Source organism: Bos indicus x Bos taurus, chromosome 3 (genome assembly GCF_003369695.1).
Source record: "Bos indicus x Bos taurus breed Angus x Brahman F1 hybrid chromosome 3, Bos_hybrid_MaternalHap_v2.0, whole genome shotgun sequence".
Taxonomy (NCBI): domain Eukaryota; kingdom Metazoa; phylum Chordata; class Mammalia; order Artiodactyla; family Bovidae; genus Bos; species Bos indicus x Bos taurus.
The window spans coordinates 33537727-33563913 of NC_040078.1; the positions used below are offsets into that span (position 1 = coordinate 33537727).

General features: G+C 40.9%; 1 protein-coding gene across 2 annotated transcripts in view; it reads right to left on the reverse strand.

The window, feature by feature from the left end:
• Positions 1-2583: 2583 nt before the first annotated feature.
• Positions 2584-26187, reverse strand: part of AHCYL1 (adenosylhomocysteinase like 1) — a 41067-nt gene continuing 17463 nt past the window's right edge. The window contains exons 2-17 of one of the 2 annotated variants that reach the window (XM_027536247.1): positions 17792-17903; positions 15371-15514; positions 13886-13986; positions 13375-13477; positions 11392-11486; positions 10707-10813; positions 9769-9885; positions 9450-9513; positions 8586-8674; positions 8161-8231; positions 7479-7573; positions 7301-7399; positions 6873-6941; positions 6373-6451; positions 5140-5260; positions 2584-4636 (exon numbers count right to left, since the gene is read on the reverse strand). In XM_027536247.1, the coding sequence (XP_027392048.1) occupies positions 4630-4636; positions 5140-5260; positions 6373-6451; positions 6873-6941; positions 7301-7399; positions 7479-7573; positions 8161-8231; positions 8586-8674; positions 9450-9513; positions 9769-9885; positions 10707-10813; positions 11392-11486; positions 13375-13477; positions 13886-13986; positions 15371-15514; positions 17792-17903 (1473 nt within the window). In that variant the 3' untranslated portion in view covers positions 2584-4629. Of the gene's footprint in view, positions 4637-5135; positions 5261-6372; positions 6452-6872; positions 6942-7300; positions 7400-7478; positions 7574-8160; positions 8232-8585; positions 8675-9449; positions 9514-9768; positions 9886-10706; positions 10814-11391; positions 11487-13374; positions 13478-13885; positions 13987-15370; positions 15515-17791; positions 17904-26187 lie in introns of those variants that run through there. The other variant, XM_027536249.1, reaches the window with a different exon arrangement.

The window sequence follows — 26187 nt, forward strand, 5'->3', positions numbered from 1 at the left end:
TGAACCTCCTTCCCACCTCCCACACCATCCTACCCCTCTAGGTTGTCATAGAGCACTAGATTTGAGCTCCCAGCATCATACAGCAAATTTCCACTGGCTATCTAACTTTACATATGGTAAAGAAGATGTTTTAATGCTATTTTCTGATGCTTTCATTCTCATTTTCTGCTGTCACAGAGACTTCCTCTTCTTACCTAATAGAACGCAAGTCAAACGCCTTCAGGGGGCTTCCCAGGTGGTGCTAGTGGTAAAAAAACACTTGCTTGCCAATGCAGGAGACATGAGATCCAAGTTGAACCCCTGGGTCAGGAAGAGCCCCTGGAGGAGGGCATGGCAATCCTCTCCAGTATTCTTGCCTGGAAAATCTCACGCACAGAGGAGCTGGTGGGCTACAGTCCACAGGGTCATAGAGTTGGACATGACTGAAGCGACTTAGCAGCAGCAGTAAATGCCTTCAGACACATCTTTCCCTTTATCCCTTTATCCCTAACATAACCTTTATGCCTAGGGTCAGCAAAGTTTTTACATCGAAGACTATTTCAGACTTAGTGGGCCATTTGGTTGTGCCTCCTCAACTCTGCCATTGTGAATGAAGTAGTCTATAGACATTACATAAACTAATGAGTGTGGTTTGTGTTCAAAACTTCATTTACAGACACTGAAATTTGAATCCCGCCAGGACTGTCTGAATCAGAACTAGATTCTGAAGAACTACCATCTTCTAAGACACTAGTATGTAAACTGCTCGGACAATCAGAGAAAGAAACTGCATAAAATTCACTGAAAAATTCTTCACTCAAAAGTTCATGATGTCTCACTTTTGAAAATTTTACAGTAATAATTTTGTGTTAATAATATACACAAGGTTCGAACAAAAACCTAATGAAGCAAAATGTGAATGATAATGACAATTGTTAAGTTGTATAATGAACCCTTGATCAATTTCAAGCTCTAACAACTTCGCATGGTAATGTTAATTGTAAAACGTATTGATGTCGTCTCTGGTCAATAACATTCAGGTAACAAAAGGCATATTAATATGTCTCTGGTCAATAATGTGTTAAGAAGTATTTTATGGAGAAGTGCTCTGAAATTACTTATATATCTCATTCTTTATTATTAAACTGATTCATTTATATCAGTATATAGTTTCTTCTTCTATTCAGTGCTTTATAAACCATTACTTGGGTGCTCAGATTTTTCCAGATTTGCCCTTAAATATCGGTTTCTGTGTCCTTTCGACATGCAATCATTTTTTGAGTACTTCCTTGCTTTCCTGCTCTTCATGTACTTCTGCACAGCCATAGAATCAGCCATTTCTCCAGAGTCCTCACTCCTTTAAGTGGAGAATGTAATGCTTGAATCTGGATGCTAGAGCATGCAGTGCACTGGAGGAAGAGGGGAACTGCTGCTCCAAGGCTCACTTAGTAGACAGAGCCAGGGAATGTTTGTACAAACACCCATTCCCCTATTTCTTTATGCTGAAATTCATGAGTTCACACCAAAACCCTGTAGCTCCTATTCAAACTCAACACTAGAGTTTGTTCTAGTCTTTTCCCTTTCTAACAACTCCTCTAAAAATCAGATAGCTGGCTTCCAATAGCCTTAGCATTTCTTCTGGTTTAATCAAGTTCCCTGTTCCTACACACTCCAACATTGCCATCCCTTTCCTGCATGGCTGTCCTCCCCACCCCAAGTGCAGGGAGACTCCCAGCACTAGGCCACATCCCAGCTCTCACCCACATATCCCAGGCTGGGAACCCATTTGGATAGCAGCCCTACCTAATGCTGAACTGTGGGTAAAGGAAGAGCTCCTCGTTTCACTTGTATCCCGAATATTTAAAACAGATCCTAGCGCATAGAAAGCAATAAAAGACACGTTGAAGAATTAATTTTATAAAACTGCACAGTCAACAGTTCATTTAAATTCTTTATATTCAAACACTTAATTTTCAAATATTTTCCCATCATAATAAACTTTTTATAAAGTTATCAGATTCAGGAAACAGTTTTTTTTAAAAGTTTAACTCTAGGCAACATGAAGTTTATCTTATATTTGGATTTATTTGCATGGATAAAACCTTGCAGAACTAAAAACACTCATTTTACCAATCTGCACTGCAAAATCAACACTGGGATCAGTTTAATAAAATAGAAAGGGTATTACTTTTGAACAATATTAACAGATACACTGTTAAATCAGAAAATATGGAGACTACTTCAGAGATGGATACAGGTATGGTGTGGGGTGGGGATGGGCTAAAGCTTATGTAACTTTGGAGGCATTTTTTAAGAATTAGGTACAGGGTCTTATGAAGGGGACTGTGTATCTGAGGAGGCCTGAATTTTAGGCAGCAAGGTGCAGGAACGAAGTTAAAGTGAAAGTGTGCAGGCCCAATGCTGGGCACAGAGCAGACACAAATTTAAGATATTACTGAGGAACTCTGCATCTAGCCTCTTCCTCTACATACTAGGTCCTAAAAAATCTCTTAGATATTGCTAACTGACCCATGACTTCTCTCATCTTGGAAAACAGATTCTAAATGAAGGTGTTGTTCAACCAAGAATGACACAGGATTCCAATAAGGTCTTATCATTTTAATTGACTTTAATGATTATTGCTCATCTGCAAGGATTAATATTGCATTCATTAAAAATCATTCAATACAAAATAAACTTGTTCCTCCTAAGTTCCTCTCCACATGCTCCCTCTGATGCCAGACATTTTCCCACAGTGTCCTTTGTTACATGGCTTGACAGAGACGGAGCCCTTACCGAGTATTCCTATGGACACAGTAATAGATATGGGAGCAGGGGGCAGGCCAGAGGGCAGCAGGACCTGAGCCCCATCCCTCTAGCAGAGCTGACATGATGGATACCACTGTTGGCCAGGTTATCTCCCCTAAAGGATGTGCTGTTCTGATTGGCTGGTTAAATGCCCTGGGAAAAGGGCTTAAACTCTTAGCATCTACAAAGAAGAAAGCATGGTTGCATTGGCAAGGAGTGGGAAGGGTAGGGAGAAAAAAGAAAGGGAAAAAATTTTTGGCAAGATCACTGTCCCCTGATAGGAAGTCACAGGGTGGAAGCTTTCCTTTCTTATATTTCTGTTTTTAATTAATGCCTGTCTCTCTGATCAATAGCAACAGGGAAATGAAAATTTCTAGTATCTAGCACTAATGCCTGACCCAACTTTGAAGGATCACAAGCTACAACAAGTTGAGGATTTAGAATCCTGGATAATTATGCACTTAAAGCTCATGAGCATAAAGCTCATCTGACCATGCAGAAATGCTGGTAAGCAGGGTTCATGGCAGGGGAATACATCATCTTTCTGATTTCTAAGAGCCTTTCTGGGGATTCTTACAGAGTGTGAGCCAGGACATACCGATTACTCTATGCACAAACTGCCCTTTGAGGTCTCAGTTCATACATTTTCTGTGTCACGTGTAAATCAAAAGTGGTACTACTTCTGTAAAACTAAAGTTATATGGGGCCTAATGTCCCAGACAAGTTAAACAGAGCCGATTTCCTTCGCCCTGGCCCAATTTAGCCTTCCTCCTCCCATCCACACCTATCTCCCTTTAAATATTTTAAATTGCAGAAGCACAGCTGATCAGAAATTTGCTCTTAAAGAGAGTTCAGTGCTATATACTGACTAATGACTCAAGAAATTTGCTTCCAGCACAAGCTGATGGGCAGAGCTGATAAAATCCGCTATTATGGCCTCAGTTCATTGATGCTATGAACTATGGGCTAGAAACTGGGATTATCAGAGTTTGAAATCAGCATTTCTCTAGACTCAACTCTGCACTTTTAGCTCCAAAGGTTCAAAAGATAAACTGATAATAACTAATCACTCAAGCAGCTCCTCAATATTAAGACTAAACGTTTTTCTTACTTAAAAAACAAACAAAAAACCCTAAAACAGAAACAGAAATAAATGCTAGGGGACAAAATTCAACTGAACAGAATAGTCTGGTTAAAAACCTGGAAAATGAGAGGTCTGGTGGGAAGCGGAGGAAGGGCTGTACTAAATCCAAGTGGGCCTACTGGATCTTAACAAGCAACACTCACTAGTACACATCTCTGAACCAAACATACCACCTTTACACAGGAAACAGGGCTTGGAACATCTAGGGGAAATTAACATGCACCACCTACATCTAACCTACCTGCCTGGTAGGTACCATCCCTGCTCCTCTGAAGAAGTGAAAGAGCACTGATTCCAGCAGCTGAGAAATGGGCTCTTTTAAGGCAATTTAGACATTGCAGATTGTTCCACACAGACGGTACCTTAGCGTCTCCTGTTAATAAGGTACCCAATTAAGACTATTAAGTCCCCAGAAATGCAAAAGAAAGGATCACCTTTCTGGGCTGGGAGAGTAAAATCCTTCTTTAGTGACTAGGGTGAGAAATCTTTAATCTCAGTTTCATCTAAAGAGCCATGAAGCAAGTTCCTGCGTGGTCTGTAGAACTTGGATAATGAGATGAAAAAAAAAAAACAAGAAAGAAATTATAGGAAAAAAAAATCAAAAGGAAAGGATTAAGAAGAAAATAAAAGTTATTTTAAAAAATATTTCTTTTAGAATTGTGTGGTTCATGTGTTCTGGTCCTTGGTAATATGGTCCATTAGTATCTGTAAAGAAAGAGTGACTGGTTAGCACTTGTGTCTTCCACATGAGAGTTCCAAGAGAAGAATCAAAAACAGAGAACACTCTCCAGGGTCTTCCCTCGCACAGGCCAGGGATTCCTGCAGTCATTCCCCACGGATCATTTCTCACTGTACTTCCACAGGATTTCCAACAATGCCATCTCTAGCTTTCTCTCCTGCTCCCTAATAAGTCAGTGATTTTCAATGTGACAATATGTTAGAATAATCTGAAGAAGTTTTACAAAATAAGCCTGGGCCCCATTCTAGACTAACTCTATCAGAATCTCTGAGGGGAAGGCTCAAGCTCCAAAATTTTAGAAAATGCTGACTTCTTTACATTTACTACTAGATAAATACTTTTTCTGTTTACTTTTTAGTGTGGGACAGAGTTCTTGTATATTTCAAAATCAGCTATACTACTATTTAGAAAAGTCTGCTTGGCATAATATCAGGGACAACATCTTTTCATTTACTTTCCCCCAAGTTACCTGTAATAATTGGGTTTGAATGGCCCATTTTTGTTGAGTCCCAGATATTTTGCTTGGTCATCTGTCAGCTCTGTCAGGTGGGCATCAAATGATGGCAGGTGCAAGCTGGCAACATACTCATCTAAGAAGAACAAAGCAGCAGGGAGCAGACTCCATATAAAATATGCCTCTCAGGGCATAACCTCCTATTACTTCATCTGAAGCTTTCTGAGAGAGAGGACAAGGCTTGGAATAACACTGGAAGAATCTAACTTGAAATATTCGCCTAATTAAAAAAAACACTCAAAGTTGTCTTTAAGGTATCTTTCAGTACAACCAGAATGTATTAAGAAAGCCATTTGCTAGGGTGGTACGGCAACTTGTACCGCCCCATTCTTCTCTGGCAAAGCTTCTGGGTTCACCTCAATGGCCAACATACCATGGACTACCCTCACCTTCCTGCAGCAATTTCCTTAGCTGAATTATAGTCAAATTCAGAGTCAAGGTGGATCCTGGTGAGCTCAAAAGAATTAGTCATCAACATTTACTTAGGGTAAGATCCATAATGGCTTCAAATCTTTGGATCACAGATTTCTAAGGCAGCTGGCACAACTATATTAGTTTTCCATAGATAAGCTTCCTGGGCTTTTACCTTTATGAATATTAATTAAAAACCAAATAGCAATCAGAAGTAAGCTGCTGGAGGGGACAAGAATAAGGTGGTTTTTAGCTTTAAGAGGACAGGGGTTTGGGCTGACGAATGAGAGGGGAGATTGGCATCATATCTGGAAAGGTAAGCATCTAAAGATGATGCATTGTGTCATGTAAATACAGCACAGCTGACCGCTGGAATGACAGGAGACTGCTTACATGTTTCACAGAGGATGGACAATAAAACCTGTATTTGGTTTCTGTTTCTTCCATTTTGGTCCCGGGCTGTAATCAGTGGTAGTTAAGTTTACTGAACTTCAAAAACTACTTGGGATATAAGAGCATCTACCCTAAACCACTGTGCTAAAGCACCTTTACTCATTAGCTGTATTTCTTGCTACAATTTTGCAATGTACATATTCTCACCTTACCGATAAAGAAACTGAGGCTCATGGAGATTAGAACTTGTCCTGAGGTCCGAAAACCATTAAGTGCCAGCACAGGGATTATAATCCTGACTCTAAATCCAATGCTTTTCATGATACTCATTTTACCAAACCACCCAACATCTAGGGGTCAACACAGGTTTCTCTTTCCACTCACCCATTTTCTTAGGGAGCAAGTATACATCTTGTTTGTATCGTCCCTCAGGCGCATTATAGAGTTCTATCAGTGCCAAAGCCTAAGGCAAAAGTGGGTCAGAAAACACAAAAACACTTCTTAGGGACATTAAAATAAAAGTAGGTTTAACAGGGTCTTGGGGTAAGTACTTAGTGAACTACCACAGCAGCAGCATCCAGGACTTCGATTGTAATAAACACCAGCACACATCATAAGAGGATTTATTTGTGTTTTTGCTTAGTTCCTAATAAAAGAACAGACTACATACAACTACGCTGGAACACTGTATTCCTAATGAAAATAGTTAATGCAAAGGAACACAAATACTGACTCTACCTAACGATTATTTTCTATACTTGACAACTTGTAACTTGAAGAAAACAGGTTGCTAAGAACCCAGGAGGCCAAGCTCGCACTGGAACTCGGTCTAGGCCCAGATCCAGGCATCTCAGTGCAGGCCAGGCTGATGTTCTGTCACGTACCTGTGTTGTAGCTGTGATGGACAGAACAAAGGTAGGGACCGTGGAGCAGCTCAGATTGAGCAGACGACCCTGAAATGTTGAAACAGAGCCCTGGGGTGAGTTGTGTGATCCCTGTCACATCACGAAAGCCACGCAAATGCAAGAAAGGACTTTATACCCCTCTCAACTCAGCTGGTAGAAGTACAGTTCCAAATCAGGACTCTAGGTTTTATCTTATTTTCTGTAAGTCCATCTGAATCTGACACACTAATGAATCAGTTGTGGTCAGGGAGTGATTCTATTTTGGGAACCAGACTATATTTGAGAAATATACTTCTATCCAAAGATAGAGCTCAGGGAACAACAGGCCAAATATGTTTACCCTGCCGCCCCTCCCCCAAGGGTGCTAAGCACACTGCTGTGCTGCCCGAACCCTACAGTATGTGCACCTCTGCCAGAAGGACGACACGTTTGCCATCCGGCCAGATGACATGATCCACCTGAGAACGTACTCGCTCCCATGTCAGCTCAGGAGTGCGGAGGCTGGTCTGAAAGGAAGAGAGCACAGTTGACTGGCTATAATGGAAAAAGGAAAAAAGGTCTAGTAACAGGTAAGAGAAACCTTACCACATCAATTTCTGTGTTTGAGTGGCCCATATTGCATACGATACAACTGTTTTTCATGCGATCCAAATGCTCCCGTGTCACTACATTCTTATTTCCTAAAAGTAAAATAGAGTAGCTGAGGAAAGAAATCCTGTGGGGGAAAGGTACTGACTGACTTTCAGTTAAAACATGGGAAAGAACTCCTGGCACTGAAGAGCATGTATACACTGCAAGCAAAGAAGTGTGTGTTGCATAACAGCTCTTTAGGTTCAGTTATTTCATTTTAAGATCAAGCAGTACATAAAGACATCAAGGAAAAAGGCTCTTTGTTCTGGAAAATATGTTAAGGTTCTGACTGCTTACTCTAGTTCTCAGACTTTTATGTAGGACACAGGTCTTACCTACTTTATATGAAAGTCAACTAGATCACATTCAAGATTTAACCTCAGTTAATACTCTTTCATGTATACCAAAGCACTGCTGGGCTTCCCTGATGGCTCAGACAGGAAAAAAATTCCCTGCAGTGCAGGAGACCTGGGTTCCATCTCTGGGTCGGGAAGATCCCCTGGAGAGGGGAATGGCTATCCACTCCAGTATTCTTGCCTAGAGAATTCCATGGACAGAAGAGCCTAGCAGGTTACAGTCATGGGGTCACAAAGAGTCAGACATGACTGAGTGACTAACACAAAGCTCTGACACTCACCTGTGCAAGTTATTACAACATCAACTTGCCGGATGACTTCATTTAGCTTTACCACCCTGAACCCATCCATGCTGGAAGAAAAGGAAGGAATACTATGAGTAAGAGTAGGACAGAAGCTGGTCACAAAATGAGGCAAATTTGTTTCTGAAGTTAGATCTAGGGCTACCTCACTGGAATGATAAGTGATAAGCTGTGCTAAGAGATACACACTGGCCCCTTCAGACTGCCCAAGATTCCATCCAGGAAGGGAAAATACCAAGAAGCTCTATGAATGCCCTATGATTACAATGCAGAGAACAGAGCAATCATAGCTGTCTCCTCCTTTGAGGAATTTTCCCAAGGACTAGTTAATATAATCAATCACAAACTCTTGGAAATACAAAGTACCTGGAGCCAATCTAATGGTATTACCACTCTGTTCTTACCAGGCCTGCAGAGCACAGATGGGGTCAATTTCCGTGATATAGACAATTGCTCCAAGGGCCTTGAGAGCAGCACAGCAGCCCTTTCCCACCTGCAGACGTAAAACAGAAGTCAGGTACACTAAGGCGTGGGTATTTAGGATGGGTTTCCCTGACGGCTCAGCGGTCAAGGATCCACCTGCAATGCAGGAGATGCAGGTTCGATCCCTGGTTTGTGAGATTCCCCTGGAGTAAGAAATGGCAACGCATTTTAGTACTCTTGCTGGAGAAGGGAATGGCTATCCACTCCTGTACTCATGCCTGAATATCCCACGGACACAGGAGCCTGGTGGGCTATAGTCCAACGGGTTGGACACGACTACTGAGTAACTGAGCACAGCACACACACATTTGGGCAGATAGGCTCTCTGGGAGATGGGAATTAACCTCCCTAAACCCATCAATCATCTAGCAAATCCTTGCAAAGATGCTCCAATCCAAGCAGAGGAGAAACTGATCCTGATTATATTGTGATCAGAGAAGTGATTTAGCAGACATTTCATAGCAAAGGCTGGAGACTGGGACAGTAAAAGAGATAAAGGAAATGAAAGTATCACCATCAGGGAAATGGACCAAGGAAGAGCAGCTTGGTCTGAAGGTTACCTTCAGATTCTTATTCTAGGAAAACTTGATTAATCGTCACTTAATTCATTCCCTATGTCTGTATTTGTAAGTGTGAATAAAGGACTTTTACTACAATTTTGAGATACTTTGTCTAAAAGCATATTTTAAACTCTATCAGTACTCTACACTGACAACACAAATCTCCTTCACTCAACATTTGTAACAAGCCTGTGAAAAGGCAGACACTGAGGCCCAGCTACTTACCTCACCATAGCCACACACTACCACTTGTTTCCCACCAAACATTACATCTGTGGTCCTCTTCAGGCTGTGGAAATAGACAAGGGCTCAACTCAAACATTATTAGCTGAAACACAGTCCCTCTGAAAGTAAGTGTGGGGCAACGCCCCATGAAAACTTCAACTAGAAGCAGGTTGGACTCAGTATGAGATAGAACCCCTCTAACAAACTTTTAAAGCCACTGGAAGACCAGGGGGCAAAAATGGAATGATATCAGACTAACATTATAACCCAACCCAAATTTATCTCCTACAAATCTGAATAATTATACGTTTCAACCTACCCATCCAAAATGGATTCTCGGCAGCAGTATAAGTTATCAAACTTCTGTTTGGTAACAGAATCATTGACGTTCATGGCCGGAACACAGAGCTTCCCAGCTTTGGAGAGCTGATACAGCCTAAAGGGGGAAGAAAGCCACAAAAACAAAAACAAAGTTAGCTGGTAAAACACAGTAACTGGCAAAGTCTGCCTAATTCTCTTCAAGCTCTGTGCTGCCCTCCCCAGTCTTATTTATTGCCCAAGAATATCAGTAAACAAGGTATTTCCTTGTTATCCCTCCTCATGTCTTTTCATTTTCTCTTCCCCAACACCCACTCCTTTTTTTGGAAGGAAAAAAACAATCTTTCAATTTAAGAAATTTACTTCTCTTCCATAAAAGGGGATACAGTTCCTTAGACCAAGCATTTTCTCTATCTTTAAAAAAAAAAAACAAAACCCACGCCTACTTCTGAATAAGATTATCAATGATTCTGATATGGTTCCGTGTGTGTGTGTGTTTAAGCATATGCAAGGTGCCCCCAAATGAGAAATACTCTCTCAGGTATTTTTTTAGGTATTACAACAAGCAAATCATATTTTGCCCAGGTTTATTTTTTATAATATGTATAACATATAGTTTTACAATAGATTTTTTTATTTTAAATATAAAAGTATAATCTAAAATCAAATACAGGTTTTCAAGATATACTCGCTCCCTACCTCCCAGCACTGATTGAGAATCACAGTGGAATAAATGGGTGAGAAAATGTCTGAACTAGAATCTGAAATAACTTCTTTAGGGTCTCCTTGATTTTTTAAAGGTAAAAACTCAAACGTTTTATCTAATGAAAATACTCCCATTTAAGTTACAAGTCGGAAACACAGCCCTAAAGCCTAAAAGAGACCAGAAGAATCTGCTGAGGCAAGGACACAAGGGGCAGCTACTCCAGAGTCTGTTACCTGTGAACACCAGTCACGCTCTCTTCCACAATGCCTCGGATCTTCTTAAACACGTTTGGATACTTCTTATAAACCCAGTGGGTTAAGTCTCCCCCATCATCCAGGATCTATAGAACAGCCAGAAGACTTCTATGGGCATTCAGGCTGCTAGAGCTGGGGGGAACTTTGAACCCACTTTCTGCACTAGTAAGAGAGCCCTATATGTTTTGGAAGAGCACTCCTCAGAGCTCCTTAGAGCAGGTTTAGATAATGGAAACACAGTCAAATTTGTTGGTGTAAATGGTTAAAAGGATTCCTAAGTTTGTTCTAGGCTACAGTGAAGAGTAGTGTAGGCTAATCACAGACTCATTTTTAGTCTAGAGCCCTGAAATACAGCCCCTTGGAACACAAAAGGAGCTGGGGCAGGAAGGAAAGAAACCATAATTCTACTCCAAAGAGATACCATATCACGTTCTTCTATTTCATTCTGCTGTGTTTGAGCCACATGTGTTCAGTTGGTTTTACCCTTCCCCCGCCTTTCCATTCAGCACTGAGACCCATTTTGAAAAGCTATCAAGCTAAACACTTTGGCAACAAAGTAAGTGCGTAAGACCAAACATCCAAAACATATTTAGGGAACCATGCTTTGAGGGAAAAAAGGAAAGAAATCCATTGTCAAAAGTATAGGATGAATATGCATTATTACCATATTGGCTTGCCACCCATCCATGTTCACACAGCGGTCAATACACCACCAGAAGTCATCTTCTGACTCGCCCTTCCAAGCAAACACTGCAACTCCTGTAGAGATGAAAACAAATCAGCTGATTCCTCCTTTGGGCAGTGTCCTACACCAACATCTCTGAGATCTGAAGAGAAAAAGGCTATGGAAATTACTCTGGAAAGGAAACAACTTAGGAAGGGCAAAAAGTTAAAAGAGCATTTAGTCCAGAAATCAGTTAAGAATTTAAGGGATTTTTATTTTTAAAAGTATTTTAGAACCTTAAATGTTATTCTCTTTGGCCAAATTTTTCTTTTAAATGATTTTATTTATTTATTTTTGGCCGTGCTGGGTCTCCGTTGCTGCATGGGCTTTTCTCCAGTAGCGGCGAGCAGGGACTACTCTCTACTTGCAGGCATGTGGGCTTCTCATTGTGGTGGCTTCTCCTGTTTTGGAGTATGGATTCTAGAGCATACAGGCTTCAGTAGTTTAGCACATGGGCTCAGTAGTTGTGGCTCCCAAGCTCTAGAGCACAGGCTCAATAGTTGTGGCGCACGGGCTTAGCTGCTCTGTGGCATGTGGGATCTTCCTGGATCAGGGATCAAACCCATGTCTCCTGTATTGGCAGGTGGAATCTTTACCACTGAGCCATCAGGGAAGCCCCTCTTTGGTCATTTTTTATATGGAACTTTCTTCTAAGGAGATAAAATGAAGCGGGAATCAAAACGAAGTTGTTCATTACATTGTTTATGTTAGCAAATATCATGAAACAACCTAAATGTTCAACATTAGGAAAATAGTGAAGTAAAAAATCACATGGTCACATGACTATTATAAATGATACTGTCAAATTTTTGAGAGACATGGAAACTACTTCTGAAGATGTTATATTTAGGTTATAAAATTGGACATATACTGAGACTTATTTCATCTCTGTAAAAAGTGAACAGAAAAAATGAGAAATATATTTATCATATATCATGCTATGCTATGCTATGGTAAGTCACTTCAGTCGTGTCCAACTCTGTGCGACCCCATAGACGGCAGCCCACCAGGCTCCCCTGTCCCTGGGATTCTCCAGGCAAGAACACTGGAGTGGGTTGCCATTTCCTTCTCCAATGCATGAAAGTTTAAAGAGAAAGTGAAGTCGCTCAGTCATGTCCGACTCTTAGCAACCCCATGGACTGCAGCCCACCAGGCTCCTCCATCCATGGGATTTTCCAGGCAAGAGTACTGGAGTGGGGGGCCATTGCCTTCTCCGATCATATATCATAATATATGATAATAAAAAAAGGAGATAATATATTATCTCTGTGTAGCAGGATTTTAGGTTTTTTTGGGAACCTCTAAAATTTTCTGCAATAGATATCTGAAAAGAGTAGAGAAGAAAAACAAAAGTGAGATACAGTTGCTTTCTGAGGATCACAGGAAAGTGGAAGAACCTTAAAAACCTTCAGAGTGATTTTCCTTTGAACATTTTAACAATAAAAATTGTTTTCTGTTTAACTGAACGCATAACTAGTTCATATATTTTCAGTTCAATACTGAACACCAAATTATCTAATGAACTATCAGATCTAATGAACACAAGGTACTTCTTGTGTCCTCTCAAAAGTGATGAAACTTTTGTGAAAGGAGACCAGCTGAGCTCATACTCATATAGCTCACATAGTTTAAAGTTTTTATTCATTTAATATTAGAATTAGGCATTTCTCCACATATTAGATTCTTTACAAAGATCACTTTTTAAAAAAGTGAATGGGTACAAAGATCATTTTAAATGACTATATAATGTTCCATTATGGATCTGGATCTTCACTGTCCATTTCCTTCCTTTTGACATTTTTTATTATCCTCTACATTTTATAGCTCCTAGACATACATGACAGTAAAGATAATACTGGTATGTAAAAATTATGTTTGGATATTTACTTTGAGGTAAAGTCAGTGAAAAACAGCTGAACTTACCGGCCTCAGCCAGTGCTGCAGCCACCTCATTCTGAGTGGAGTAGATGTTGCAGGCAGACCAACGGCACTGTGCCCCCAGGGCACAGAGTGTCTCAATCAACACCTACATAGATGTGTAAAGAGACACAGTGAGAAAGATGAGGCCCAGACAGGAGTGCTGATTAAGAGAATACCACCTAGGAACTCAGTGGCAACAGGTGCAACACTGGGAAGTAACAAAAGGGTGTAATCCCCTACTTAATAAACTGGAATCTACCTTTACCCAAAATAGGTAATCTGAATAACATATTTATAGCTATCATATTTTGCAACTCTAGATCTCCCTAAGGCAGGTTTGTTAAAAGTAAGCTATACAATCAAAGTAGAAAACCCCGTTATAGTGTAACTGGAAGGTTCAGTTGGTAGTCAGCATTTGGAGGTTAGGTAGGGAAGGAAAAGCAAACAAAAAAAATCACCACGCCCCTCCTCAACCCACCACCAGAAGTCCATCATTTTCTCCCATCAAACTCACCGCTGTCTGGGCTGTGATGTGTGTACAGCCCACTATTTTAGCACCAGCCAAGGGCTTCTCCCCCTGAGCACGTTTCCTGAGTGAAATCAGAGCAGACATGTCTGTGAAAGAACAGAGGATTTGAGCTAGGTCTGCACTAGTGAGATCATTAATTTCTGCCCCAGCAACATCTAGGGCAGAGATGTGGTGAGGTAAGGGAGAAAAACTATTTTTTTTTTTTTTGGCCTTGCCACACAGTTTGTGGAACTTTAGTTCCCAATCAGGGACTGAACCTGGGCCCTTGTCAGTAAGAGCACAGAGTCCTAACCACTGAACCACCAGGGAATTCCCTCTAAGCATATTTATTTGATGTCCAGCAGCTTCAACTGCAGAACAAGAGGAGGCAGGGAGTTGTCGTCTAACCACCTGGAATTTCTCTCTTCCTCTACTGTTTCAGCCTTATATGTAGAGGGCTTGAAAGTGAAAAGTGAAAGTGTTAGTCACTCAGTTGTGTCTGACTCTTTGTGACCCCATGGACTGTAGCCCATTATACTCTTCTGTCCATGGGATTTCACAGGCAAGAATACTAGAGTGGATAGCCATTCCCTTCCCCAGGGGATCTTCCCAACCCAGGGATCAAACCCAGGTATACTGCATTGCAGGCAGATTCTTCACCATCTGAGGCACCAGGGAAGCCTGTAGAGGGCTTATATGTAGTCAAATTCTCAAAAGTGGAAGGTGAGTGTCATCCTTCCTTTGGGAGAAGAAGGAATAGTTATGTCACTGGCTAATGGATTCCTACAGAGTAAAATCATCAGACCTGGAAGAAAGACTTTGCATCAGCAGACGCCACTTGCTTCTGTTTTTCTATGCTGTCTAATCCTATTCTGTCAGTTTTTCTGAGTTCTGTACTCCCGCCCAGTATAGAACATGTTTCCAGTGTGAAAGCAACAAAAGTAAAGAGACATTATTTTGAGTGGGGCTGGGTAGAGAAACCAAGATTTAACTGATGGTCAAATTATTTTTACTCTTGATCCAGCAGAGGGTGCTCAGGATCAAAGATCAAAAGAGACCCTAGGTCACCACATCCTTAGCTGAAAACCCTCCCAACATTTGCTACTTCTGAGAAATCTGGGTCTCTGAGATTGGCAGCGATGGAAGGATCCCGCAGAACTAACCACTAGGTACTGATCCAGGACTTGCTGACTCTGCAAGCAGATCTCTGAATATGGTGTCATGGGGGAGGAAAAGAGAAACTACTCTGTGTAATTACCACACGCTGAGAACAGGAAGCAGCAGAGAGAACAAGAACAAGAATCCTGAGGCTCAAGCTCCATACAGAGAGAGCTGTTACATAAACAGCTCCATACAGAGAGAGCTGTTTATGTCCAGGATATTGGAGTTTCCCAGGAGACTTTCGTTAGCTTTCAAGCCTTAAATTGTTTGTGCATCCTGATGACCAGCAAGTGGGTTGCTTCTGGTCCCCAACCCACTCCCTTTCTTTACCTTGCTCTGCAATCTCAATCTCCCGGCGTCCAAATTCTGCCTGCTTGATGTTCTTCACACAGAAATTGCTGCTGCCCTTGGAGTTGGTTTGCTGCTTTTCTCGGGGGGAAACCTCATCATCAGAGCTATCTGTGTAGGATGCAGCTAAAGCCAGGAAAGAAAGAAATGAGGAAAGAAAAACCTCAATGGCCCCAACTCCACAGGGTGCAGTCCCCAAAGGACTCTCATTTAAGTTAAGCAAATGCTCTTAATTGGAGCCACCTTTAACATCACTCTCTGTTCTACCTTTTACATCACTCTCCATTCTACTTCAGGTCTAAGAAATGGTATGAATGAAACTCCTGTAGATCCTTCAGTGTTGTGGCTCTTTTACCCATCCTGATAATTCTGCCATCAATGCCTGTGATAAGGAGCTACTGATCCCAAAATATGCACCAGCTCATGAGGTGCTTGGTCCCAACTGGGACTGGAACCAGACATGGCGAAAATGGAAGAGTAATTTAGGGCATATAAGGAATGCTATTTCCATAGATCACCAGTTCTCAAAATATCTAAAGCATATACCAGAATCACATGGAAGGTGCACTGAAACACAGAAGGCTAGGTCCCACTGCCAGAAATTCCCATTCGGTAGGTCTCAGGTGGCACCCAGGAATTAACATTTCAAACAGGTGCTGCTGATATCGCTGTTTAGAGGACCAAACTCTGAGACCCATTAATGCAAAAGGATACAAACAATAAGATAATCTTTTATTATAAAATCTTTTAGAGATTTTACACTAGGTTGCACCGAGGAACAGAGAAATGACACAAAAGATAAGCAGCTCCGGTTCTATTGCCAGCCCTGAGACCACTCAAGACATTCAACTTTATATAAGCAGCCTCACAAAACACTAAAGAAGTCCTTTCAGATAGACATGCAGGAGGACATAGAACAGTCACTCTTTACCTTTCAAATCACTCCTTTTCCATTTTCCTCATCACAGACCCAGTATACCAGGTCTCTCAGAGTGCTACATACACATCCTCCTCTGTCCAGCCAGCACAAATAGTACTAAAGGTTATCTACCCACTAGCACAATCTAACTCTCTCACTAAGCTTTTTAAAATGCTCTACTAGGTCCCCATAAAACATGGCCATCAAGATCTTTAAAACTTCCTTAAAGCTTTTGTCACTCATCTCAATTTTCTCTTATAACTCAATCTTTCAAAATTTTTTCTTTCTTAGCTATAACTAGCCTGCTTGTCACCTATCACTTTTTGTATCTATCTCACTCCAGGACACTTTTTCATTTATGACAGCCGTTATATCTGGAACTTTCCTTGCACACAGGCCCACAGTGAGTGTGCACGTTCCCTTCTCTTCGAACTAGACCATGTGCATACACTGCCATTCGTACTTGTCTGCGTATCCTGTCCATGGGGGGGACACAGCGTAGTGGCACAGGGCAGAGGAGAAGTTTCCAAAAACTGTTTGTTTATTTTTTAAAAGTCCTTGTACCTCAAGCCCAGTCCTTAAGTTAATAATACAATGCAAACAAGACTCTGGCAAAAGAGAAGAAACGGCTTTTGGTACAAATTCCTTTGCTGACATTTACAGCAATCTATGACCTTGGGCAAGCAAGCCTTTTAATCTTTTAACAATGTTTCCTCAAGTTGAACATTGAGGGGGTTGGATTATATGCCCCATTTCCTCCAGTACTCAAACTAAGATTGTATATCCTTTTCCATGGTAATTTTCTGATACTCTCCTCTAAAGTTGAGAACAGCACAATTCAAAGCAAAAAAAAAAAAAAGATTACTTTTTTTTATATAAAAAAGATTATATAAGGTTAAGATAGGAGAGGAAAACTAAAAAGAAACAGCTGGAGCCATGTAAATTGGACTCTTTCCCACTCCAGAGATTAACAGGGGAGGATACTTCAACATCAAGGGTAGCCTAGTAACTAAAAAGAGTGAAATACCAATTTTTTGTGATGATTCATGCAGTTAAAAGGCAAGAAAAAAAATAGGTGGCAGGGTATATCTTAAACAAAGAAATCAGAAATTATGCTTCCAAAGTATACCTCTTTTTCAAGGCCAGTTCTGTCAGCCAAAATGATTCTCTCCCTTCTCGATGTGGGCAGTAAACGTGGGAATGGGAACTGGCCCAGTACTATCAACCACGCACTGGCCACAAACCACAATCAGAAATCATCAGGGGAGGAAAGTCTCAAGACGACAAAAGCTTCTCCAGCTACAAGCCTGGCTGGGAACATTCCCATTGCCACCCGCTAGTTATCAGCTTTTAGCACAAAGATGGGCAGTCCTGACATGAGGCATTTTCAGATCCTAGATACGTGAAGAGAACTGGGTAGAGCACTAGCTCAAGGCTCTGGAACAGGGACGAGAGATCAGAGAGAACAAGGAGTTCACACCTACCTGAACTGTAGCTGTCAGTGGAGGACTGAGAGATAGAGCGAGACAAAGATCGTCGGCCAGTCTTGGTGGGGAATTTGGTGAACTCCTGCATGTCATCAGCAAACTGAATTTGCTGTAAGAGGAAGATGAAAAGTTGAAACTTAAAACAAGGATTCTATGAAATGTTTCATTTTTAAAGGCCATACAATGTCTCCCTTAAAGTTAATGTTACCATGTGAAAGTGAAAGTGGCTCAGTAGTGTCCAACTCTGCGACCCCATGGACTACAGTCCATGGAATTCTCCAGGCCAGAATACTGGAGTGGGTAGCCTTTCCCTTCTCCAGGGGATCTTCCCAACTGAAGGATTGAACCCGGGTCTCCCACACTGCTGGTGGATTCTTTACCAGCTGAGCCACATGGGAAGCCCAAGAATATTGGAGTGGGTAGCCTCTCCCTTCTCCAGTGGATCTTCCCGACTCAGGAATCGAACCAGGGTCTCCTGCATTGCAGGCCGATTCTTTACCAACTGAGCTATCAAGGAAGCCCTAATGTTATTATGTGGCTCCTACTAAATCAGCAATTCTTCCACCAGAAATGAGGATGGCAGAAGCTCTTCTTTGACTCCTCCCAAAATGCCAATTACTATCTCTTCTCAAAAGTTTCAGCAGAATTGGTGGGGGGAGGGGGGAGAAGGGGAGCAGAGAGAGAAAGCTTAAGATCCAACTTTGTTCAGCATTTGTTTAATTTTACAGGTCTTCTTTCTCATATTCCATAAAGTTTTCTTTCCTCTTATAACCTTGACACATTAAACTCTTTACCCCCTTGTTCACAACTCTATCAAAAAGCAGGCATAATCTCTTAGGGCTTCTTCTTGTTTTTTATTTCAGAATATTCTCTTGTAGCATATCTTATCCTGAAGTTAGCAATGGTTTTGTTACTTGAAAAGATTATGAAGAGATGCCTTAAATGGTGATGGGCATGGAGGTGCCAATAGCCAGAGTCCAGTCATACACCTATCCTTTACAAAGGCAATGGAATAACACCAGAGCCTGCTATATCCAGTAAAATACTAGAATATCCTAATAAAAATTTAAAAACACACACCATAATAAATTCCAACTAATTTGAAGGAAGGAGAAAATAATAACTTGGTAAACTCTAGGTTTAAACCTTTCTTAAATGAAATAAAGCAGAACAATATAACTGTGGAAAGGATACTTGGAACAACTGGCTTTAATAAATGGCAAACAGCTTACAATTAAAATTATTTATAGATAAATTCATGAGTGTTTCTAAAGTGTAGGAAAACACTCTATTAAGTGTTTTAGACCTTCCTGAATTCCTGTTTAAACTGATAAACCCTTTCTTTGAAATGTAAAATAAACCTCAACCTCAGCTGAAAAACAGAACTTGAGATTCTGAATTGAGAAACAATTCAAGTTTGAGAACTTGAATCAAGCTTCTCCTCACAATCTGACTAAATCTGAAAAGGTTCCCACGGAGAATTCATTAAGCTGTTTTCAGCAAACAACTGGAAAAGTAACCTATTACTGGAAATGTAACCGATTACAGATGAAAATCTTCTCTCCATAATGCTGGCAGCCTGGTTACAGGCATTTTGAAGCCAGCATTAGTAAACTGTCCATTATTTACCTCTGCTAAAGGTTCCCCCTGTCTCATGTACCCTCCGGCTAGGGCAGCAGCTGGTGGTAGTGTAAGAGTCAGGCTTAAATGTGCAGCTAAACGCGAACAAGGCGATTACTGAATTAGGAGGAAAAAGTAAGGAAGAGGGAATCAAGAGAATCAAGATTTGTGTTTTTATGTCAAGAATCAAAGCAGAGAATACTGATGTCTTTGGTGTTCAGCTTTCTTTACGGTCAAACTCTCACATCCATACATGGCTACTGGAAAAACCATGCTGACGTTACTTTGCCAACAAAGGTCCGTATAGTCAAAGCTATGGTTTTTCCAGTAGTCATGTATGGATGTGAGAGTTGGGCCATAAAGAAGGCTGAGTGTCAAAGAACTGATGCTTTTGAACTGTGGTGTTGAAGAAGACTTTTCAGAATCCTTTGGACTGCAAGGAGATCAAATCAGTCAATCCTAAAGGAAATCAATCCTCAATATTCATTAAAAGGACTAATGCTGAAGCTGAAGCTCCAATACTTTGGCCACCTGATGTGAGAGCCAACTCATTGGAAAAGACCTTGATGCTGGAAAAGATTGAAGGCAGGAGAAGGGGACGACAGAGGACGAGATGGCTGGATGGCATCACCAACTCAGCGGACATGAGTTTGAGTAAGCTCTGGGAGATGGTGAAGAAGAGGGAAGACTGGTGTGCTGCAGTCCATGGCGTTGCAAAGAGTTGGACACGACTGAGCAACTGAACAATAATACTGATGTCATAGGTATTCAATTTTGTGGTTTTTCTTTAGGTTATTTTGTGAAATAGAGAGGAGGCAGAGTCCACAAACTTTTTTTTTTAAGTATAAGGACAGATCCTAAAGGCGTGGAAGGGAAAGAGAGCTATATTCTTGGCACCTAGCCCAAGGTCTTGCACATAGAAAGCATTCAATAATTATCTGTGGGATGAGTGAGGCTTTCAAATTTCTTTCTTATATAAGATCAAACCAATCAAATTTCAAAATTAAATACTAAAGATTCAAGCGAAACTACATATACTACACCTGAACTTAATTAACAAACACCTTTAAGCATCTGAAGAAACAGCTTTTTAAGTTTAGGTACTAAAACTTTAAATAGCTTAAATGTCAAAAACACAACTGCCTTTCCAAACCCAAACAAACCCACTTACTGAAGTGGCCACTAGTCAGCATCTGCCCTTCTAAATAGGATTTCCCACTGCGTGTTCACATGACTTCTGCAGTCAACAAAACTAGTTTTACTGAAGGGATTAATCCAGGACCAAGGTGATGACTTTCAACCCAATAGGCAGTTATTTTGGTGGCAGAAAAAAAACACAGTCAAGAGACTATCAACACCATTCAATGCTGCGCAGAGGCAGCTCCTTCTCCAACAGCTTCCCTGCTCCTGATACGGGCAGCCTGTTTGGAAGCCGCTTTCCTGTAATGGCTGTTACAATTCCCCGCCCTGTTCCTCTTTTTAGTTCCAAAGGTTCTGGATATATTCTCAGATACCACCTACCTGGGGGTGGAAGGGTGGGGGAGGGAACTGCAGTAACCTTTTCAGTTTTAAAAACAGAAAACAGAGAGAAAGCCTGCTGTGTCAAGATAGAAATGTATTTCTTTGGCAACCTAAGAACTAACAGTCATAATCCCACCTTGTATTAATACAGCTCATCGGTAGCCTAAAGCTTAGCAAAATCTTTCCCATCTAAAAATAGGAGACTGTTGCACGTGGCTTACTAATCACTGCAGTACCTCAACTCTCAAATAATGAATATGGTCCATATTTCAAGTGGGTAAAAAGTTAACTCAGGCTGTGACATGAATGGGTTACTGTCTATTCTTGCAGCATTTTGATAATCTCAGTGCTTACAAATAAGACGATTCAGATACACACAGATGTATGATAACCTTGTCTTCTCTTCGACCCTGAGTAACTTGCAGAAGAGAACCTGTATCAACAGTTGCTGTTGTGAAATGCAGCTTCTTTGCCAGATTCCACCAGGCCTGCAAGCTCCACTGGCTGTCTTCACAGCAAGAAGCTCTGTCTTCTCTGTGGTGAAGTACCACCTGGAGTGTTATTCACCTTCACATTGTAAATAAAGACAGTGCTGCCAAAAGCAATTTATAGATATCACAAGTTTTCTCTCTAGTGAAATCAGATCTCAATAATAGCCTTCTAACTGGGTTGGACTCACTCCATTTAAGCTAAACATGGTCATTTAGGTGAAAACAAAACACAGAGAATGACTACAAAGTTGTTATGTTTACATTACTTCCTATTTATTATGATTTCTTCTAACCATTATTAAGTTTTTACTGGTATGCTTTCATATTTCTTCAAATCTAGATCTGTAAAGACTGCCAGGTCTAAATATGACATAGGATGGGGATGGAAGGGAGGGGAAAGAAGATAGGTTGAAATCTAAAGTGGATCTGAAAACCAAAAAGTCCTATGCTAAAGAACTATTCTGTGTTTTGATACTCACCTCCATAAACAGCAAATACACAACAAACATACTAATGTCCCTTTTTTTTTTTTTTGGTTTATTTTTGGCTATGCCACATGGCTTGTAGGATCCGGGTTCCCTGACCAGGAACTGAATCTGGATTCACCGCAGTGAAAGCACCAAGTCCTAACCAATGGACCACCAGAGAATTCCCACCAGTGCTCTATTCCTGAACTAATATCAATCACATCTGAGAAAGGTTAAAATATCAGACTGACCCATTCTCCAAATAGGACATTCAAATATGGAAGTCTACTTGCTGTGCCTTAAAAACTCAATTAAATGTCAGGCCAATTTTACATACTAACTATCTTAGAGCACTTTTTAAAAGATGACTCTTATCTATGTGATACTGAGAATGGTAAAGAAAAGTTCTACTGAAGATACAAATTGGGGTATGGTATACCACCATCTCGTGGTAAGTCTGGTGACAGTGAACTAAGAGTTGCTCTACAGAACTTAGCAAGAAAAAGGAATCACAGGCAATTGAAAACAACTCCAGAGAAGAAAAACAGTTGTATACTATTCCTTGTTGCTGCTGCTAAGTCGCTTCAGTCGTGTCCGACTCTGCGCAACCCCAGAGACGGCAGCCCACCAGGCTCCCCCAGCCCTGGAATTCTCCAGGCAAGAACACTGGAGTGGGTTGCCATTTCCTTCTCCAATGCATGAAAGTGAAAAGTCAAAGTGAAGTCACTCAGTCGTGTCCGACCCTCAGCGACCCCATGGACTGCAGCCCACCAGGCCCCTCTGTCCATGGGATTTCCCAGGCAAGAGTACTGGAGTGGGTGCCATTGCCTTCTCTGATACTATTCCTTAGTTGATCCTAATTGATACTGTTTTTACCATCAGAAGCTGAGTTTACTTCCACAAACACATGGTCTATCTACTCAGATATTTAAATAGCTTAGTCACACTTCCTTCCCAGGTCCCACCCAATTTTGCTTTCTAGCTCCTAAATCAGAATTAACAGCCACAAGAATTCTGCTATGATACTATGGCCAATGGACAGTGATCAGGGTAACACTCAGAGTATTACATTCATTTAGTCAACACATCTAGGAGGCACCAACTAAGTTGTCGGTGCTATTATAGGAAAGAGCTATGAAAGGAAATATGGTCCCTTACAATCTGTAGATGTGTTCTGATCCACAGTATAACAACCCAAAGCCATATGACAAATGGCTTTGTCATGGAATTTCACTGTTTCTTTAGGAACATGCTAGATACTGTAGTCTTCACAGCCTAATCTGGATATTGTTTAACTGAGGCCTCCAAAAACCAGAGGTTAGGCTAGACAACTTATTATTAAGATGTTATTTCACATGCCTATCTAATAGTTTTTAATTTCCTCAGAAAGGTTTCCTCCTAAGGGTGAAGAACTAGGCTCAAAGGTAAACAGCAATTATTAGGAAAACACATCATTAAGAAAGCATAGCTTGAAGTGAAGAGAGGGTTCAGTCTTCCTTACTGCTGAGGATTATTTGAAGGGCCAATTATCTTTTCTGGTACACTACTGGTTTTCTCAGATGTTCTCAAATTTACATGATGTCCCACTGTCCCCAGCATATTATCTGTGCAATCTTTTCTGTTTAGAAATTATGGTCAGCACTGAAGTGACTTAGCAGCACATCTCTTAGCTAACCCTTGTCAACTGAGCAAAAAAGTGACTATCAGAAGCTAGAAATTTTAACAAAGGCAATTATTAAGCAGTATGCTAGAACACCTTTCAGGATTCCAACCACATCTTTTCTAATCTTTTTTTCCCACACATCTTCTGGCTAACTTATTCTTTCTTCTACAGACTTTACTCTCATCTGCCTTTTTTTCCCCACTCAGAGGAAAAGAGAGAATGGCTATCAGGATAAAAAGGTCTAAGACCTGTTCTTAATACTTACCATTGATCAGTCTGATTCCCATTTCAAATGAATCCAAAGAAATAGTTATCAATAAACACTAGCTTCTTGGTACAAGGACTATATAAATCTGAACATCTTTCAGACTTGCAATTATAATGCAAAATAAATTTCCCAAAGATGAAGGACATCCTTTTCTCAACTTGTAGCCTGCAGGTATATCAGAAAACAACTCATCTCAAGGGAATCAATCTCAGGCCACACAGTCAAATCAAGAGCCATCTCCAGTCATTTCTTCCATTCCCTGGTGCAGAAACCAGTCTTCTGAAACTTGGTAGGTTTTGGCTGCTCACTCTTCTCCTTCCCTGTCTCAAGTTTCTTAAGTTCTCAGTTCCCCCAGATGGGCCCTGAGTTTCTATAGGGAGGTGGGCAGGCAAGCTGACTACAGCACACATCTCCCTCCCCCACTCCACCTGGCTCTGTGTCTCAACAGTAATAGGATATAAAACACACACACACAGCCAGAAGCCAATTCTGCAGTCAGAACAAACACTGTATCTCAACAGTAGTAGGATAACACACACACACACACACACACACACACACACAGAAGCCAATTCTACAGTCAGAAGAAACACTCCTTTCAAAATGGAACTCAACCTGATCCTTCTTTAACGTTGCTGGGAGCAAGGGGTGAGCAACACCAAGCAAGGCCCACACTGTTGAGTCACTTAAATGGTAAGTGAAGTGAAAGTCGCCCACTCATGTCCGACTCTCTGCAACCCTATGGACTGTAGCCTGCCAGGCTCCTCTGTCTATGGAGTTTTCCAGGCAAGAATACTAGAGTGGGTTGCCACTTCCTTTTCCAAATGAAAGGAAGGAACATAGAGCTTGAAAAACTCTGCCAAAGAGTGGTTTACCCTATAAGCTACTCCCCCTCTCTTCATACCAGACTGTGCATTTCATAGGCTTTCTACTGATATTATCTCCAAAAGTGCACCAGTGAAAATGAGTGATCTTGGCCTCTGATTGCCAAGTAGAGATAAAACTAATAGGTTTAAAAAATGGCAACAAGTAAGAGGAAAGGCGTCCCGATCTTCTGAAAACCAAAAATTACAACAGAACATAACATGCATCCAGACTATGTTTCAAAGCGTATTTAGCTATCTGCCTGGCCAGTTCCTAGTTTCTCGTCTTCAATCAATACCAATATTGTATGAAAACATGCCTGTCATTCTTTTTCTCCTGACACTGAATTATCATTAACTCCAGGTTAATTTTGGGGGGGGGGGTAATAGGTGACTGAAAAAATCTAGGTTCCTGAAATATACCCATGTCTTTAGAGATACACCAAAACTCCTCCCCACTCCAACCACTGCACCCCCCCATCACCACTCTTGCACTTTGCCTATCTTTATTATAATCATTTTCAACATAAAAAATTTAATATAAAGGACATTTGTATACCCTCCATCTAGACTGAAACTTTCCCTTTTCCATATTAGATTTCTTTCTCTATATGCACACATGCATACTTTCTAGCAAAGCTATTCTCCTGCGGAACCACTATAACATTATAATACTTAAGAACATTAACAGTTCCATATCATCAAATATCCAATCTGTATTCAAATTAATTTTTCTCAAGTATATCCTGCATAGTTGTAAACTCAGCTCTACCACCTCAGGATGGAATCAAGGTTCACAAAATATATTTGCTGTTAGGTTCTTTCGGTCTCTGCTAATCTAAACAAGTTCCATCCCTGCCCTACCCCCACCCCCCCCTCCATAATTTTCCTCCAGAGTCCAGGTCAGTTGCAGTATAGAATCTCCCATATTTTGAATTTTTCAGGTTGTTTCCCTCCTGTGAACTGAAAGTTCAGCTTTGAAGTTGGATTAGAGAGAGATTAAATTTGGCAAGAATATTCCATAGTTGATATTATATACTTTACTTTGCACTTCAGGAGGCACCTAAAGTCAGGTTGTTCCACTATTAAGGACACTAACTTGAACCCTTGGTTAGAGTGATTAACATCAGTCTTTGAAAAGAATATTTTCTCCTTTGCAAGCAAAGGTTAATTTGTGCGGTGATCCTTGTCAGCAATGTCCTGTTCCCTAGTGACTTTACCATCTGTTCATAATCCTTGCCTGAGTCAGTTATATTGGGGAGGGGGGGTTATAGAACCCTGATTTCTGTCATTCCTTCCACATACATTAGCTGGCATTCTTTTGCAAAGAAAAGTTCTTTTTTTTTTAACTTGTCATCCGTATTTTTATTTATCTATGTTACACTCAATTGCATGAGTGCACTGAACGCTCCAGTTGTCCCAAACTGGGCCAGCGGGAACTTCCTTTAAGCTAACTTTTCTTCTGACATGATCGCCTTTAAATGACTCCTCTCTTTCTGA